The 19,484-nt window shown below is 40.3% G+C and overlaps 1 protein-coding gene across 4 annotated transcripts in view; it reads right to left on the reverse strand.

The window, feature by feature from the left end:
• The window catches only part of CRACDL (CRACD like), a 145,168-nt gene that overhangs the window by 35,455 nt on the left and 90,229 nt on the right, over window positions 1-19,484 (reverse strand). For 3 of the 4 annotated variants that reach the window (XM_040453992.1, XM_040453991.1, XM_040453993.1), the window contains exons 3-5: window positions 12,159-12,327; window positions 5,242-5,377; window positions 4,731-4,892 (exon numbers count right to left, since the gene is read on the reverse strand). In XM_040453992.1, coding sequence (XP_040309926.1) covers window positions 4,731-4,892; window positions 5,242-5,377; window positions 12,159-12,327 — 467 coding nt within the window. Of the gene's footprint in view, window positions 1-4,730; window positions 4,893-5,241; window positions 5,378-5,925; window positions 6,078-12,158; window positions 12,328-19,484 lie in introns of those variants that run through there. The other variant, XM_040453994.1, reaches the window with a different exon arrangement.

Raw genomic sequence — 19,484 nt, forward strand, 5'->3', positions numbered from 1 at the left:
AACTTGACTACTCTAGCTACCTCACACTGAGTGGAATCATACCGTATTTGCTTTTTTTGTCTGGCTTATTTCACTTTGCATAATGTCCTTAATGTCCATCCATGTAATAGGATGTGTCAGGCTTTCCTACCTTTACAAAGCTGAATGATATTCCAGTGTATGGAAATACCACATTTTGTGTATCCATTCATCCATCAATGGACACCTGGGCTGCTTACACATTATAGCTGTTGCGAATAATGCTTCTGTGAACATGTGTGTAGAAATACCTCTTCAAGAACTAGCTTTCAATTCTTTCAGGTATCTACCCAGAAGTGGAACTACTGGATCACAGAGTAGCTTTATTTTTCATTTTTTGAAGAACCTCCATGCTGTTTTCTACAGTGGCTGTACCAGTTTGCATTCCCACCAGTGTACAGGGGCTTCAATTTCTCCACATCCTTTCCAACACTTGTTATTTTCTGTTTCTTTGATAGTAGCCATCCTAATGGGTGCTGTGTGTTCTTTGGAACACACATTTTAACTTAAGACCATAATTTTATGCACCTCACAATGATTTAGTAAGCCCCCATGAAAATGGTCTCCTCAGGGGAGGCAGCAAACAAGATGTGGGCAGCAAGTGGACTCACAGGGGTCTGGGTACATCCTGCTCAGCTCTTCCACAGCCCTGGAGCCCCGGACAGAGCAGACTCCAGTAGCCCCTGCTAAACTAGGGGGGCACCAGACGTGTGTCACTATTAGACAAGCTGAGGCAGGGATTGTCCTGCAAGGGAACTTCCTCAGAGAAACGTATTTTCCCTGTTAACAGAAAGTTGTATTTTCTCCTGCAAGTATTAAGTTTATTCCTGCCAATTAGGAGAAGACAATTACTAAAATGAAGGGGAAAGCGTTATAAATGGACCTAATCTATTTTAGTTCTCTTGTTTCAGCGACTTGTGTTCTTACGGGAATAAAGCAAGAAAAATTATTTAAAAAAATAAACCACAGGGCTCCCGGCTTCCTCTGTGCCTGTGGCTTTGGCTTCCACTGCTGTAGCTGATGACTCAGGAAGTCACCTAAGATTGGGCAGATGACACCTCTCCCAGGCAGTCCTCCCTCAGGGTCACTGGTAGAATGGGTATATTCCAAAGAACATAGAGCAGGCTTCTTCATTTTCACCCTTGTCTAGAGGAACAATGTATATACACTTGGTAAAATTTTGGCTCTTGTTTTTGTGTTTTTCTGACTGTTGTTTTTTTCTGACTCAAGAGACCAGGCAAGATGAGCTGCTTTGCAAATGCAGTGACTCTCGGGTGAGAATGATGACATCTTCTGTGAGGACATGAGATGTGGTCAACGCCCCCACCACACACACATCCCATTAACCCAAAGGAAAAACCTTCCCTGCCTCCCGTCCACTAGCTTTGCACTGTTTGAGCAGACGGTCCTGGGTTCAAACCCACTCTGGCCCCTGCATGGGTGACGGTGGGTGGGGGAGGCAGATCCTGGCAAGGAGCTTAACTTCCTAGAAACTCTGACCACAATGACCTCTGTCCCCACAAAATCCCTGCACTGGCTGTCACGGTTGGTCTTCCTACTAGGGCACTGAACTCTCACTTCTCAGTCTTTGCTGTCATTCGGAGAGTTCTTAGGGCCTGAAAAGACCAACACCTTCATGACTGAGGAGAACGGTGAGTCCAGTGTTTGATCAGAGAAGCAACTATGCGACTTGGGGTAAGGTCTGTGGGTACAGTACAGGCTGGGAAAGCTGACCTGGTTTTTTGTCTGTGGGCCGGAAGCATTCACACTTGCATTGCTTGCCCCAGTTGCCCAGTTTGACCTGAAATCTGTGCTTCTGGATGATTCTGGAAGTGAATGATTTAAAAAGCTTAACAGGAGGCCCTTCGTTGGAGGAATGTGACTCACATGGGAAAATGGCCTGGAGTTCAGAGGCTTTTTTGGGGGTGAACCTGAGTGACAGCTGCTTTACAGTGTTTGTCCTCAAAGAGAGGGGTTCACAATTACCTCACCTGTTAAATTAGTCAGTAACACCTTCCTTACAAGACTATTGTTACACATGGAAAACAGAAATTTCAGTCCTGGCACATGGTACTTGTCCAACAAATAGTAGCTATCAAAAAAAAAAAAAAAAAAAAAAGAGGGAGAAAGGGGGGGGGCAGCCCCACTGGGGAGGGGGCTGGGGGGGGCGCACGCAGGAACAGGCCACAGACGTGAAGTAGAGCCAGTGGGACCTTTCTGGGCAGGAGAGGCCTGCTGGCTTTGCACTCCAGCTGGCCTTTCCTGGTGAGGGAAGGGGAGGCACTGACCTACCTGATCTCACGAAATCCTCTCCAAAACCCTCTGAGGACACAGATTCCTACAGGTGACAGAACCTGCCCATTGGTAGCACAGCAGTGTGTGTGTTTCCACCAGAGACATGCTGTCTCTCCATGTTACCTTCCCTCATCCCCCAGGATAAAGCCAACTTCCCAGCTTGCCACCCTCTACCCAGTGTTTTCTACTTAATGGTAGGACACTTAGCAGATGGCTAGTTTGATGTAATTTTACCATAAAAATCACCACGTTTCACCAGTTGTTACCTAATGTGGCAATGAGATTTTAAAATAATTCCATGCATTTCCTGAAAAACTCATCCATCAGGAAATATCACCTTGGTCTTATCATGAAATACTTGTTCCTGGAAACCTTGTATCAAAATAATCTTTAAGTTTTTCTGTCAGGCATGTGGGCTTGTGTAAGGAGTCGTCAACAGGAAAAAAATTGAACAGCTCACAATCCCATCCTGGTGGGATTTAAAGTACCATTATATCAAGTACCATGTGTTATGTAAAAACACTTTAAAGGCTGCATTGTTTCCCCATCTCAGTCAGTCCATTGTGCCCAAAAAACTTTTAGGGCATAAAATATGATCACTGTGTCTTCAAAATCTTGATAATAAAGATTATATATATATTTTTAAGTCTTAAAGCTTCCAATTTTAGGTTCCTGTGAAGCTAGTGGCTTGTTCATACTCAGAGCACTGTTTTGTCAGTAACATAACCACCATAGGAGGGACACTGAGAAGGATGAGGCCATAGCCCTGTCCAGTGTGAGTGGCTCCCAGGCAACTAAAGATAGAATTTGTGCATCGTGGTGCTTTGCAGGTTTGGAGTTGGGCTCATGCCCTAATGAATGGAATTAGAAACTACCTGTTATTCTGTACCTTCCCAGTTCAATGCAGAGAACCATGGTGCTGTGAGAGCCAGAGAACTGTGGGATGGAGTGAGGGCAAGTCAGTCAACTATGGCTCATGAGGGTCATCTCCCCAACATATGGCCCTAAAACATACAAAGTCACATCTGGTCCTGAGGCTGGGGACTCTGAAGCTGCACATCTCAGAGTACAAACATGGGTCTTTCACGTGTCACCATAGGCAGCAATAGCCTGTCAAACCTTCCCTTCCAGTATTTTAAGGTATTAAGGGGTACAGGGTTGGCTCAAAGTCCAGGAAATAGGCCAAATCATCTTCCTTGTCTTCTCTTCCTTCTCTTCGACATGGGAGAGCAGGTGTGGGTAGCTCACTCTCCTCAGACTCTGCTCATGGAGAAAGCAGGGACAGGTTCACCCTAGAGCAGAATTCCAGAGAGAAGAATTCTCTAGCCAGCCCGGAGTAAACCCCCAGCCCTGGGGCTTACTTACATTCAGCTATACCACAGTCCTTCCTCTGCCTTTCATCAGTGATGCTCTGGGAACCCACAACTACACATAAATTAGGTAAATATTCTTTCCCTTGTTTTTGGAGGGGGGCTTCTGATGTCCAAATTGAAGTGACCACTGAGTGTATTTCAGATCAGCACAGAATCTGCAAGATGATGGTTCACAATGAAACCCTGAGATTTACTGGGAACAGCTTTTGACCAGGGCACAAGTGTAGCTCCAAGAATGCACAGGGCAGGTGGGTGGCTATAAAACATGGACTCTGGCCTTAATTTGTTTTTCAAGTGTCAGCATTACACATAGAACTCCAATTCTATCCAGCCCTCAGCAAGTCTTGTCTAAAGGGAAAAATGATCATTTATGTACAAGCACACTGTATGGGCTTAAAATGGTGGCACCATGAGCAGGGTAGCTTATACAGGAGAAGGAGCTCAAGTTTTCTACCTGTTTTCTAATGGGGAAGGGTGTTATCCATGATCAACCCCCCTGCCCTACTGAGGTCATAAACACCTCTCCTGCTTGTCAAACTTTCCCTGCTTCCCTGTTTACCTACATCACACCTCACATTCTAACCCTAGATCAACAAGATCTCATGGTCCTAAACTCAGATCTGAGAGTCTAGATGAAGTCATGTATGTTCACCACTCCCTTCTCCCTCCAGCCAAATGTCATGACAACAGAAAACAGATACAAAGGTATTTCCCTTGTTTGGAGATGGGATGCCCAGTCCGGTCATCTGCCCAGACAGGAAAAACCAGGTAAAGGGTTGATTGTATCTGACCTGTAACCATGATGAAAAATGTTACCAACACTATATCTCCTGACAAAACAGGAATTTCTGCTCAAAGAATGAATACAAATACAGTCCAAGGACTGATGGTGAGCTCCCACTGTTTGGGTCTGGAACACCTCCTAGCTGCATGGACCACGGCCACACCCACCCATGGGAATCTTAACAGGGGCCACCAGAGTTCCCGACTGTCCTCTGCAGTGGGCGCAGACAAAGCTGTGAGGTGGTTCAGGCTGTCACTTGCCTTTATGGTTGTGCCGGGACCAATGTCATGCAGGGACATCTCTGGGGGGCTCCTGGGCAGACCATCATCCTCAGAACTCATGCCGGTGTCATCTCCTCGCTTGGCAGGAAGACCCCCTGGAGGAGGGGGTGGCCCCATTTTCACATTACACTGTATTTTTAACTAGATTGGAATAAAGAACATTTGCTCTTATTTCCATCAGCAACTTTTTATCAACAAATCTTCTTGCTCCAATTCATTCCTTCAGGAGGTACTTTCAACACCTCTGCCTGGTGTAGCCTGGTGTAGCAGATGAAGCACAAGAGTGTCTGCTACTAGCTCTCTTGCTCTCATCTTGAAAATGAGTGCTTATAACTAGGCATGAATCAAGATCCAATTGTAATTAACTTGGTGTGTCTGGAATGCAAATATACTTTAAGATACGTTAAATAAACCAAGCAGAAATAATTTTAAAACTTATTGATACATCTTTGACATACATACCAAATGTCACTGCCAAGGAAAACTTTACCTGTAGGGCTTTAATCCGGTCACACACATTTTCTTGGGAAAACACCCGCACAGGTCGAGTAGGATCCTGTCCAGACTCAGGAATGAAAATACTGTCATGTGACAGGGCCCGGCTGCCCAGCGCACCCCTCGACTCCCTAGGATAAAAGAGTCACTGTGAAACTCTGTTCTCCTCCATCTCTCCCTCGGGGTGCTCAGGATGAACAAGGGGGTTGGGGCTAACGGCACATCATACAATAAGCCTTCGGTTACATTTCTTTTTTAACAGCTTCTGACTCCAGTTTATCCCAACCCTGTCAAATACCACAGTCAACTATTAAAAGCATTGCAGAGATAGGAATTTTCCTAACAGATCTGAAGACTGGGTGAATTCTTTTCATTAATGGGAAAACCAGGGTCTGACGAGGTGTGAGGTCCATGACAGCAAGCCTGTAGAAAGGAAGGGTTGGCAGGGCTCCTCGGCTGGCTGGGGGGTTGCACAGAAGACTGGCATGGATGTCCAGGGAAGATGAAATCATTCCTTGTGGGCCAACATGCAGCCCCTCAGTGGGCTAGAGGCTGCTTTTGCACAGCAGGCTGAGGGCCTGACGGAGGCATCCTTGCATGGTGGTCCAAAACACACATCCACAGGCTGGGTTTGAAATGAGAATTGCAAATCTGCTAAGCCATGCCCTCTTTTCATTACCTGATATGATCTGTGCAATCCAGCCTGTGTGCCTAGGTCCTGGAATACAGATGGTGGGCATTTCTGTCATCATCATCTCAGCCTCTGCCACAGCTCTGAGCTCAAGACTCCAATTCAGAACTGAACCCAAAGGACTCATTTCACAAAATGTCCTAAGAGGATGTGAGAGTTGGTTGTCAGATTTTCCTACTGGCAGTGACTGCCTGAACAATAGATGGAAGGAGATGATTGAGATCCGATGATGAAGGAAGGAAGGCCCGCCCCTACAGGCACTGGCCATCTTGTGCTCCACACTCCCCCACCTCCGGGCTGCCCCAGGCATCCTGTCCTCTGTGAGGCATTGAGTACTCTTAGGGGTGGTCCTGCTCCACTGCAGATCACATTGTGTTGGTTAATGATGCTTTCCAACTGCTTTCTAGCCCACAGTTGTGAGTCTGCAAGTGGGGAACCTATGGCTCCCAGAAGGGTGTGTCCTTACACTTCTCGGAAGGCATCAGGCCAAGTGAAAGAACTAGATGGGCCCTTCCTGCCAATGGCAGCTCTTGTCACAAAGATCACAGGCACACCTGGGTTTCCTTCCTACAGTAGGGTAGCCCATGGCCACGCCCACTGGAAGTCATAACCACTGCCTGAACACCTCCACTCTGGGGGTGTAAGTAGGAGTTGAGACAGCATGAAAAGGCCTCTGCCTTTTCAACGATACACTGGCAAAAACACAAAATGTCATACATTCAAGGCCATTTGCTACATTTATAGAAGCAAAACACTATCATCAACCCAATGACCTTCAGTAGGTATCTGTATAAACATGGAAACTTTGCAGCTGACCACGTAGGTAAGGGGGAGCTCTGTACACAGGCAGCACCAAACTGCACTAAGTGAAAAATACAGCAGAGTGCAGAACAACATGTCAGCTCTAAGTGGGGAAGGGGTGTATGACTATAGGTGAACATATGTGAATAGATGTGTTGTTTGTGCATATTTTAAGAAATAAAAATAGAGAGATAAGTAATAAATGAATAAAAATAGTTATCTTTAGGGGGAAGGACAAAACAAGATTGGGAGACAGGGTTCTCAGGTACTTACTTGTACATTTACAATTTTGTCTTTGAAACTATGTAAACATTTTATGTAGTTAAAAGACAAAATCAAACAAAAAGGGAAATAAGATAATCTCTAAAACTAGAAAACAAACGGAAACAAAGAAGCCTAATTTTATATCATATTGTTGGCATAACTGTACAAAGAAAAGAATGAGTTTAAGTGATTTTAATTCAACATCCAAGTGGCTTTTGACTCTACATTCATAATAGGATAAATTCCAAGAACAACAACAACAAAAAAAACAACAACAAAAATCAAAAATAAGAAATTGTACTCAGTTTTATTGGTAGCAATATTGATTTTTAAAAACATTTTTAAAGTTTATTTATTTATTTGTTTTTGAGCAGAGAGAGAGAACAGAGAGATTGGGAGACAGAGAATCCCAAGCAAGCTCTGCACTGCAGAGCCTGACACAGGGGCCCTAACCCACAAACTGTGGGATCATGATCTGAGCCAAAATCTAGAGTCAGTCATCCAACTGACTGAGCCACCCAGGCGTCCCAGTAATATTGATTTTTAAAAAGAGTAGAGGACAATCCTTATAGAGTGTAACCTATACTCTAACCTATAACCTAAGGCGGGGTAATGAAATTATTATTAGTATACTGTACAATAAAGAAAATGAACAATTTTGTTAATATCACTAGGAACCAAGATTCCTAGTATAGAAAATAGTGAATTCAAATAATCAAAGTAAAAATTTTGTCTTATTAAACTTGAACTGGAAATACCAGTGAGTTAGTGATTTATTTTTCTCTTAAAACATGTTTCCTAATATACCTACTGAAGAAGTCTAGAAGCAATGACAGCCAACTAGAAATCATCACCCCTAGCAGCCAGAATGGTCTCTAAAGACCATTTCACACCAAAAAGAACCATGTGAAGAGATGTCTGATACTAGGTCTAGGATAGGAAATGCACAAAATAAACCTGGGATTTCTCATTGTACAGGAAAGCAGGGGAGATTCAAAGACAAATGGGGTCATGTCAAAAAAAAACCCAGGAACTAATTTGAAGTGACTTCCAAAGTGCAAGATGAAACACTATGAGCATAAAAATGAATAAAGACTGTCATGGTTTAAAGCAAATCAAATATATAAAAATCCATGCACTCACAATGATGTAAAAAAAAAAAAAAACCAGAAAAGATAAAAAACAAAACTCATTGGTCAGTGTTCGAAGTTAGGGTACCAGCTCGGGTACCAGGTCATTACTCTGAAGGTAGATTGGTAAAAGGAGAACGAGGCATTATTCTGCCTTTCCTGGAAAAACTGCATGTCAGAGAAACCAAGGAATTTATGAAGGAAAGGTCTCCTTCATGAAAAAAATTCCAGCTAATACATGCAGAATGCATGACAGGATTAGAAAAAACACCATTGTGCAATAAAAGAATGGATCTAGGCAATGACCATAAGCAGGTGTTAAAATCACTATATGAAGGTTTGTAGAGCTATCACACTGAGAGAGACCCCCTGAACCCACTGCTCAGTCTTCGTGTCATGAGAAGTGGGGCAACCGGAGAGTATGTGCCTCATGAGGTGATGTGACAGTAAGTGTCCAGTACCACCTTGAACCTAAATCTAATTAAATATCTAGATCCATCTAACATTTTGCAAGAGATTCAGAGACTATAAAAATGAGTTCAATCATACCAAGAGAAAGCAAATCCAGAATGTGGGATATTGGCCAGAGAAAATTACCCTGCTTCTCCATCAGATCAATGACATGAAACAAAGCAGGGTGGCGGGGGAGGAAGAGGGAAAATCATTACAGATTAAGAGGCTTAGAAAGCTTAACAACACAGACACAATAAATGGGTGTCAGCGTTTTGAAACCACAGGGTCCCATGTGGTTTGCCAGCATTAATGTATGTTGGCAAATGGAACTCTTTTGCCCATGGTGATGGAAGAGAAATTGCTGTAGAGTCTAGAAGGCACACACACAGACTCTCAAAGGGGCTAAAGACTCCCCCTAAGATTTTGTCCCTTACATAGTCAATTAATTTATAACAAAGCAGCCAAGAATATACAATGAAAAAAGGATAGTCTTTTCAATAAATGGTGCTGGGAAAACTGGATAGCCACAAGCAAAAGAATGAAATTGAACATGCAATTTCAGTTTCAGTATTTTTTCATTCTACCCCATAAAAAAAATAAAAATGGATTAAAGACTTGCACATAAGACACAAAATCATAAAACTCCTAGAAGAGTTACCACATAGATAGTAAGTGACCTTGACATTGGTGTTGGCAATAACTTCTTGAATTTGACACCAAAAGCAAAGGCAACAAAAGCAAAAATAAACAAGTGAGACTACATCAAATTTAAAAGTTTCTGCACAGCAAAGGAAACTATCAACAAAATGAAAAGACAACCTACAGAATGGGAGAAAATATTTACAAATAATATATATGATAAGAGATTAATATCCAAAATATAAAAAGAGCTCATACAACTCAATAGCAAGAAAAACCAACAACAATCCAATTCAAGAGGATTTAATTGTTTAACCAAGAGGAGTCAAACAGACATTTTTCCAAAGAAGACATATAAATGGCCAACAGATGCATGAAAAGATGCCCAACATCACTAATCATTGAGGAAATGCAAATATCAGGCCCGTTAGAATGGCCATCACCAAAATGATAAGAGATAAATGTTGGCAAGAATGTGGAGAAAAGGGATCCCATCTGCACTGTTGGCGGGAATAGAAGTTGGTGCAGTCACCACGGAAAACAGCATGGAGGCCCCTCAAAAAATTAAAAATAGAACTACCACAGGATCCACCAAGTCCACTGCTGGGTATTACCCAAAGGAAATGAAAATAGGATCTTGAAGAGATATCTGCATTCCTATGTTCACTGCAGCATTATTCACAATAGCAAAAATATGGAAACAACCCACGTGTCCATTAACAGATGAATGGAGAAAGAAGATGTAGTTTGCATGTATGTGTCTACATATATGTACCTGGGATATTAGTTAGTCATGAGGAAGAAGGACATCTTGTGGTTTGTGACAACATGATGAACACTGAGGGCATTATGCTAAGTGAAACAAGCAAGACAGAAAAAGACAAATACTGTGTGATCTCACTTATGTAAAATCTAAAAAAGTCAGACTCATAAGAACACATAGTGGATGGTGGTTACCAGGGGCTGTAGGCTGGGGGAAATGGTACACACTTCCAGTTATAAGACAAAGAAGTTAGGGAGATCTACAGCATAGTTTGTATAGTACAGTTATAGATAATACTATTGTATTATATACTTGAAATTATTAAGAGAGTAGATCTTAGATGTTCCCACCTCAATAAATAAGTAGTAATTAAGTGATGTGATGCAGGTATTAGCTCTACGGTGGTAGTCATTTTTTAATATGCTTGTGTATTAAATCAACACATTATCCACCTTAAACTTCCACAATGTTATACATCTATTATTCTTCAATGAAGTTGGGGGAAAAACAGATCTTGTCTCATCCTCTGTGCTGTTCTCTAAAAACACTGTACTTCCTGGGATTCATCAGACCCCACCCCTAAGCCTCCTATCCTAGCATCACTCCAGTGAACTTTGACCAGTAATTGAGGACCTGGCCCCTGGTGGGAACATAAAGATAGAAGGGAAACTGTCCCCATTTTCCATGGGCTCCAGTGACAAAGAGGAGACACACAAGTGGACAGGTCATTTCTCACACAAACACACACACACGTATGCACACATGCACACACCATGCTCGCCTCTCTGCTGTGTTCCTGTTCCCTGGATGGAGCAGCCACTGTGTGTTCTGGTAAAGAGACAGGGTGTGGGTGGGGAAAGTATTATAATTTCCCTGGGGCTGGCCCAGTGAAGACATTTAATAATTAGCAATATGATCATGACAACATCTCGCAGCCCAAGGATATAGAGCACCCTGCCTAATAAAATGTGTGTACAGCCCTTCCTTGGTACTCTTCATAGATTGCTATGTGGGTCCACTCTGCTCCTTGCTAGCACCAGGAAAAACAGAAACGAAAACAAAAACCCTGAAAGAAAAACCTTGAATCTTTCCTCTTCAGTCATTTGGTGCCACCAAGTGGTCAGTGTAATTTCTACTCCTCTAAAAACAGGCAAGGAACTCTTAAGAGTGTATTATGCTAAACAAAATAAGTCAGTAGGAGAAAGACAAATATCATATGATTTCACTCGTATGTGGAATTTAAGAAACACAACAGATGAACATAGGGGAAGGGAAGGAAAAATAAGATAAAAACAGAGAGGGAGGCAAACCATAAAAGACTCTTAAATACAGAGAATAAACTGAGGGTTGCTGGAGGGGAGATAGGTGGGGGGTGCTAAATGGGGATGGATCTAAAGGAGGACACTTGTTGGCATGAGCACTGGGTGTTGTTATATGTAAGTGATGAATCACTAAATTCTGCTCCTGAAACCATTATTATACCATATGTTAACTAACTTGGATTTAAATAAAAAATTTTTTTTAAAGTTTGCATAGCAACAAATTTTCCCCCTTTTATTCACAGAAATAACTGCTGGAAGCATGTGTATTATAACTATATTTTGATGAAGTACACGTTCTAAAAATAAGGATTTCTTCACTAGATTTCCCCAAATTTTCATACTTATTGGTTCTGTTATATCTAACAATACTTTTGGATGATTTTTCTAAGACTGAACAGCAAGAAACCTTCCCTCCGCCCCTCTCTCCTTCTAATGGAGAATTTTTAGGTCAAATAAAATAATGGTGTATATCCTAATCTTGCCACTTTCAGTTGCAGGACAATGGGCAAGTTCTCCAAAATGTCTCTAAAGCTTGGTTTGCTCATTTATAAAGTGGCAGATCTCACCTCCTATCCCATAGTGGTTGCAGACTTCTAATAAATACAGCACCTGGGACATAGCAGGTACCTGTTCATGTTTTCCCCTAACTTTCTCCATCCCTATGTAAGAAAAGACAGAAAATACAACCTCCTTGGAAGAGCTTCCAGTGGATTTCCCTTGGAAGGAAATATACTCACAAATCCAGTCAATCTTCAAGACCATGAGACAGAGTATTTGGGTCCTCCTATGCTCCCCCCAACCCCTGCTTATTGGGCCACATGTGCCTGAAGGATGGACAAGGCAACTTACTCGAGCTCATCCTCTGAGTCATAGCCCACTGGCCCTGACTCAATGGCAATGACCTCACTCTTCGCCTGACTTTGTTTCCAGGTGCTATTTCCTGTGGAAGATGGTGATTCCTTTCTCTTCTTCTTCCCGAAGAACTTCTTAAATGTTTTGAACTTGGACTTTTTCTTCCCTGTGCAGAAAGAACACATGTGAGTACTTATGAAGCATGTGCAAGGTGTGTACCAGAGAAGGGCAGAGAGCAATATTTCTGTCTGTGCATCAATTATGCACTCCTGGAAAGTTCTTTTACCACACAGAAGTACAGGAACTACACAGAGTGCCATTTTTGCACACCTGAAAACAATCCTGATTTGTTTATTTTGGACATTTCATAAGAGAGCCAAGAAAGCTCTGGAGCATGATCACAGAATCAAACCATGAGCAATCATTCTCTCATTTGAAACCAGGTTTCTTTCTTTCTTTCTTTTTAAACAGATCTTTCACCTTCTTGGTTAAATTTATTCCTAAAGAGTATTGTTTTTTTAATGCTTTTTATTGTAGAGAGAGCAAGAGTACAAGGGAGGAAGAGGAGCCGAGGAAGGGAGAGAATCTTAAGCAAGCTCCATGCTCAAGCATGGAGCCTGACGTGAGGCTCAATCCCACAACCCTGGGATCATGACCTGAGCTGAAATCAAGAGCTGGACATTCAACCAACTAAGCCCAGGTGCCCCTAGTTTATTGTTTTTGATGCAACCACTCATTTCTTATCACCACACAGTTGTTTTGCCCATTCTTGAATTCATATAACACATACTGTATTGCATGAGTGGAATCATACATACAGTAGAATCATCTTGAATTCATATAACACATACTGTATTGCATGACTGGAATATACTCTTTGGTCTGGCTTCTTTCATTCCATGAACTGCTTCTGAATTTTGCATTGATGATACATGTGTTAGTATGCATTCTTACTTTAATTGTTGAATAATATTCCACTGTACAAACAAAAGTAAGTTTTAATATCTAAATATACATAGCCAAAAGCAAAAAGTCCTGGTGAGGTAAAGGCCATGTGATAACTCACATTATTGTTTTCCAAATAGTCTTCAACTGCTTCATTTAGCATGAACATGCACACCAGGGACAGAGGAGGGCCAGCCTCCTCGTGCTCACTGGAGTGCCCGATGCCAGGAGGAGCTAACAACTCTGGGTGAAAAAAACATGTCAAACTGTGGTGGAAACACTGAGTCCCACTCTGCCACGTTTCCTGGATTGTTAGAATTTACAACACTTTGAAACATTTCGTTATCTCTTCTCTGATGCCTCCTTTAGTCTCAACCTCCTTTAGTCTCTATCATCTCCAGGATCCTGTGACATCACATTAGCAGCTCAGGGATCTTCATTCCTCTCCTTCTGAATATTTATGAGAACTAACAGCAGAAGGATGCAACATCAGAGATCACCAGGGTACTGTCTAACATATTCTGAACATTTGCTGAAACAATTTATTAGTTTTATAAGTAAATAATTTTGTGAGCTGAACTCCTTTTTAACTGCCCCCTACCCCAGGATCTTTACATTTATATGAATGTCCCCTTAGGAAGTTTACATGATCTTGCCTTAATGTGCAGAATGACTTAGGATTACTCTAGCTGGGGTCCCTATATTACCTTAGGGGGAGCAGATCCCTGCCCAAAGGGAAATCAATCTTACACGTAGCCAAACTTTCTTAACTTCTAGTGGAAGTTTCCTTACCTTAATAATCACATAATGCTTATGTTGTTAACTGATGGTTCTCAATGACAGTTTATGATTTGGAAAGACTCTTAAGAGTTTTCTGCATTTGCTAGGATACCATCTGACCTTTGCCTAGCTGATAAACAGGTTTGCATCCATGAAGGTCTGAATACACAGTGCAGCTTTATTACCCTACGCAGTCAAACATGGTATTTCTGGGTTAAAAATGAGTGGCTACAAAGATCCAAAAGGTAACACTCTTGTCTGAATTGCAGTGGTTGGTTAGTCAGCCATCCAACTGGGGCCTATTTGTGTTAGGTTTGTTCACTGCTAGGCTGTTAAGTTCAGTTTCTCTAGTGGGTTATAGGAACTATTTGGATTTTCTACTTCTCGAATCTGTTTTATGAGGCTACGTTTTTCTAGGAATTTGCCTATTTTTTCTAAATTTTCAACTTCACTATATTGGCATATAGTTATTAATAATATCCTTATATTGTTTTAGCATCCACACCACCTGATATAAAACCCCCTTCCTCAGCTCTGGTATTAATTATTTGTGCCTCATTTTTCCTTGATGAGTTCACCAGAGGTCAACTTTATTTGCCTTTAAAAAAAAGTTGGCTTTGTTAATTCTCTCTACTTCATGTTTATTTTTTGTTGTGACAATTTCTGTTCTTACTCTTTCCTTCCTCCTACTGTCTTCAGGTACTGTGCTTTATTTTTAACTTCTTGAGATGAATACTTAGCTAATTAATTTTTAGGCTTTTTTGTTTTTATATTTAAGGCATTTATTTAATTTTATTAAGGCATTTTATATTTAAGGCACATTTAAGGCAATATATCTCCCCCTAAACCTCGTTTAGCTGCATCCACATGTTTTGATAGATTTTCATTGTTGTTTGGTTGAAATATTTTTTAATTTCCATTATAATACCTTCTTAGACCTAGAGGTTATTTAGGAAAGTAGATCTTAACTTCCAAACCCTTGGAGATTTTCTTACTATCTTTCTGTTATTGACTTCCAGCTTAAGTGCACTGTGGTCAGAGAATTGCTCTGTATTATTTGAAACCATTCAAATTTGTTGAGATTTGCTTCATGGCCTTTACCATAAATTGGTAAATGTTCCCAGTGTGCTTGAAAATCATGTATTTCTGCCAATGTTCTATACATGTCAATTAGGACAAGCCCTTTACTTTTTGTGTTGTCTAAATATGTTTCATCTTTATTAATTTTTTAAAATACATTTGTTCTATCAATTACTGATGGAAATGTATTAAAAATAATCCTCTCTTGGGGGTGCCTAGGTGGCTCAGTTGGTTAGGCATCTGACCCTTGATTTCGGCTCATGTCACAATTTCATAGTTGTGAGACTGAGCCCCACATCAGGCTCCACTCTGGGCTTGGAGCTTGCTTAAGATTCTCTCTCAACCTCTTCCCTCTGCCCCTCCTCCACTCATACTCTCTTTCAAAAAAAAAAAAAAACCCACTCTGATTGCAGATTTTATTTTTATTTAACTGTCAATTTCTTCTCCATAACTTTTAACATTACAATGAGTAGAGAAAGTTGCAATTATTATCTCTCTGGGAAACTGAACCTTTTGTGAAATGGCCCTCTTTATCTTTAGTGATGCTTTTTGCCTTAAATTTTGTTTTGACTGCTATTAACACATCTATCCAGCTTCCTTTTTCCTAGTGTTTACAAGATACATGTTTTTCTATCCTTTTACTCTCAACTCTTCTGAATCTTTATGTATAGGACTTAGAGTTGTAGAAATCCAATCTGATGATCTTTAAGTCTAACTGGAACAATTAATATAATTAGCCTACTTATATTTACTGTAATTACTGATACGTTAATAAAAACAAGACTACATCTTATGTGTTTTTTTCTTACTCTCCTTTATTGCCATCCTTTGGATTAGCTGACTTTTAAAAGTTATTCTGTTCTTCCCACTATGAGTTTGTAAGCTGTCTTTAATCTCTGTTTTTCTCAGTAATTGCCGTAGAAATCATACTATGTATTCTATTATGGGACAAAACAAGGAACTTAGAATACTTTAATCCTATTTATATGTCCTATTTTGTTTTCACTTTTTAAAAAACTTCTCCATGTTCATTCAGATATATCTGTTTGTTTCTCAGTTTCCTTGCTCACCATTCCTTCTTGTATTCCAGACTTTCCATCTAGGACAATTTTCCTTTACAATCTGATTTGGAGAGGGTCTACTGATGACAAATTCAGTTTTTGCTTGTCTGAAAACGCCTTATATTTCCTTCATTCCTAAAATATATTTTTCCTGGGTATAATTTTCTAGGTTGGCAGTTAGTTTTTCAAGCTTATTCTTTCAATAATATTGAAAATATTATTTCACTGTTTTGTGGCTTCTGTTGTGTAGTTGAGAAGTCAGTCATCAGCTTTTTGCTTCTTTGAAGGTAATCTTTTTTTCTCACACTGATTTTTCATTTTGTCTTTGATTTTCTATAATTTCACTCTGCACGGATTTTCCTTTTACGTATCCTTCTTGGGGTTTATTCAGTTTCTTGAATCTGTGGATTGGGTCATCTTTTTCTAAATTCTAGAATATTCTCTGCTACTCTCTCCTCTCTTGAGACTGCTCAGATATACATTACATCCTTTCACTTATCTCTATGCCTCTTCTCTTCTGTACCTCCCATCATTTTACCATTCTATTCTATATTCTGTATGCTTTTTAAAATTTTTTTAAGTAATCTCTACACCCTACAGGGGCTCAAACTCATAACCCTGAGATCAAGAGTTCCACATTCCACCCACTGAGCCATCCAGGCACCCCTTTTCTGTCTACTTTCTTATGATTAATCTATCCTGAGCTGATATAATCTGCTGTTAAACTCATCCAATAAATTTCTAATTGTAACAGTTATTCTTATTTCTCTTTTTAAATAGTTTTTTAAGTTTTATTTATTTTGAGAGACAGAGAGAGCAGAGGAGGGGCAGAGAGAGAGGGAAAGAGAGACTCTCAGGCAGGCTCCATGCTGTCAGCGCAGAGCTCAATGCAGTGCTCGAACTCACAAACTTTGAGATCACGACCTGAGTTGAAACCAAGAGTTAGATGCTTAACTGACTAAGCCACCCAGGCGCCCCTAGTTTTTCTTATTTCTAAAAAAATCCATTTGATGGTTTTCAAATCTGGCATATAATTTTTTAAGTTATTTTAAATATTACAAGTTAAATTTACTCTTTTTGGTACACATAGAGCTGCATAATGATCTCAAGATACAGAATTGTACCATCACCCTTCAGGCTGCCCTTTTGTATCCAAACCCTTCCCCGGTCTTTAACCCCTGGAAACCACTGATATCTTCTCTGTTCCTATAGTTTTGCCTTTTCCTGAATGTCATATAGATTGATTCATACAGTATCTGTCCTTTTGATTCTGGCTTCTTTCACTCAGCACAACAATCCATGTAGTTACGTCAAGCAGTAATTTGTTCCTTATTATTACCGAGCCCTATTCCATTGTAGGGATGTACCACTTTATTTAAACATTGAGCAGTTGAAGGACATTTGGATTCATTGCAGTTTTTGGAAATTATTAATAAAGTTGGTACAGGTTTCTGTGTAAACGTAAGTTTTCATTTCTCTTAGGCAAATACCTAAGAGCAGGATCGCTGGGTCACAGACTAAGTGTATGTTTAATTTGATAAGAAACTGTTGAAATATTTTCAAAAGTGGCTGTACCATTTTGCATTCCCAACAGCAGTATGAGAGTTCCAGCTTCCCTGCATCCTCCAGCACTTGCTACTGTTGGATGTGTTGTTGTTTTGCTTTGCCATTCTAATAGATGTACAACAGTATCTCATTGTAGTTTTAACTTGCATTACCTAATGGCTACAGATGTTGAGCACTTTTTCATGAGCTTATTTGGCATCTGTGTATCTTCTGGTAAAGCATCCTTTAAAACCTTTGCCTATTTTTTATTTGGGTTGTTTGTTTTCCTAGTGTTCAATTTTGAGAGTTCTAAATACAAGTCGCTTGTCAAGGGTGATTTATAAATATTTCCTCCCAGCCTTGGACTTGTCTTTTCATTTTCTTTTTTCTTTCTTTCTTTTTTTAATTTGAGAGAGAGTGTGTATATGAGCAGGGGAGAAGGGCAGAGGCAGAGGGAGATAGAGAATCTTAAGCAGGCTCCACGCTCAACATGGAGCCCAATGCAGGGCTCAATCCCACAACCCTGGGATTAGGACCTGAGTTGAAACCAAAAGTCAGACACTCAACAGAATGAGCCACTCAGGTGCCTCTGTCTTTTCATTTTCTTTTTTTCTTCCTTCCGTCCTTCCTTCCTTCCTTCCTTCCTTCCTTTCTTTTTTTGTAATTTTTAAAAATGTTTATTGATTTTTGAGAGAGAGAGAGAGAGAGAGGCAGAGCACAAGTGGGGAAGGGGCAGAGAGAGAGGGAGACACAGGATCCAAAGCAAGTCTTTTCATTTTCTTAACAGGGTCTTTCATAGATAAAAAGTTTTCAATTGTACTGAAGTCCAATTTAGGCATTGAAGTGTCCTAAGAACTCTTATATAATTCCAGGTCACAAATATTTTCTGTTTTCTTTGAAAGGTTTAATAGTGCTGCATTTATGCCCTTGATATATTTTAAATTAATTTTTGTATCATCTGTGAAGTAGAGGTCAAAGTTCTTTTTTTTTTTTTTTTACATTGGATGTTTAATTTGCTCTAGCACCATGTTGAAAAGATAACCATGCTGAAAAAATGTTCAACCATGCTGAAAAGATAATCCTCTTTCCCTTGAATCACTTTTGCATTTTTGTCAAAGATCAACTTACCACATTTGTATAGGTTGATTTTTGGACACTATTGTAGCTCTACACATCCACCCTTTTCATCAATATTACCACGCTTGGCTTCGTTATTGTAGCTTATGAGTAAGTCTTGAAATCAGGTAATGTGAGTCCTCCAATTTTGTTCTTTTCCAAAACTGTTTTTACTATTCTGGTTATTTTGCATTTTCATGTAAATTTTGAAATCAGTTTGTCAATGTTGGAAAAATATCCTGCTGGGATTATGACTGTTTCATCTTTACTCTTTCTTCTCCTCCTCATCCCTGCCAGGTTATTTCAAAGCAAATCCTCCCAGATACTATTATCACTTCATCTATACGGATTTGGCTTTGTCCTAAATAAAAAAATCTCTGACTTTTCATGGAAATTAAATAAATGATCACTGGTCAATATTCTTGCTGTAGATCATTGATCTGGGTCCAGCCTTCCACAGCAGACGTAGCAACAGTATATTCTACCCCACATGTACTAACACACCATTCTGCAGCTCAGTGGGGGGAGAACTGACATTTTAGCAACACAACTGTCCAATCTGTAAATGTAGTTTTAGTCCGTTCAGGCTGCTGTAATAAAGTGCCATAGACTGGGTGGCTTATGAGTAACAGAAATTCATTGTTCACTGTTCTGGAAGCTAGAAGTTTGAGATCAGGGAGGCACCACGGTGGGCTTCTTTTGGGGCTCTCTTATAGGTTGCTGATTGCAACTTCTCACTGTGTCTGTAAGTGGCAGAAAGAAAGCAAGTAGCTCTCTGGTCTCTTCTGATAAGGGT

Source organism: Herpailurus yagouaroundi, unplaced genomic scaffold, assembly GCF_014898765.1.
Source record: "Herpailurus yagouaroundi ecotype Mexico unplaced genomic scaffold, PumYag 210, whole genome shotgun sequence".
Classification (NCBI taxonomy): domain Eukaryota; kingdom Metazoa; phylum Chordata; class Mammalia; order Carnivora; family Felidae; genus Herpailurus; species Herpailurus yagouaroundi.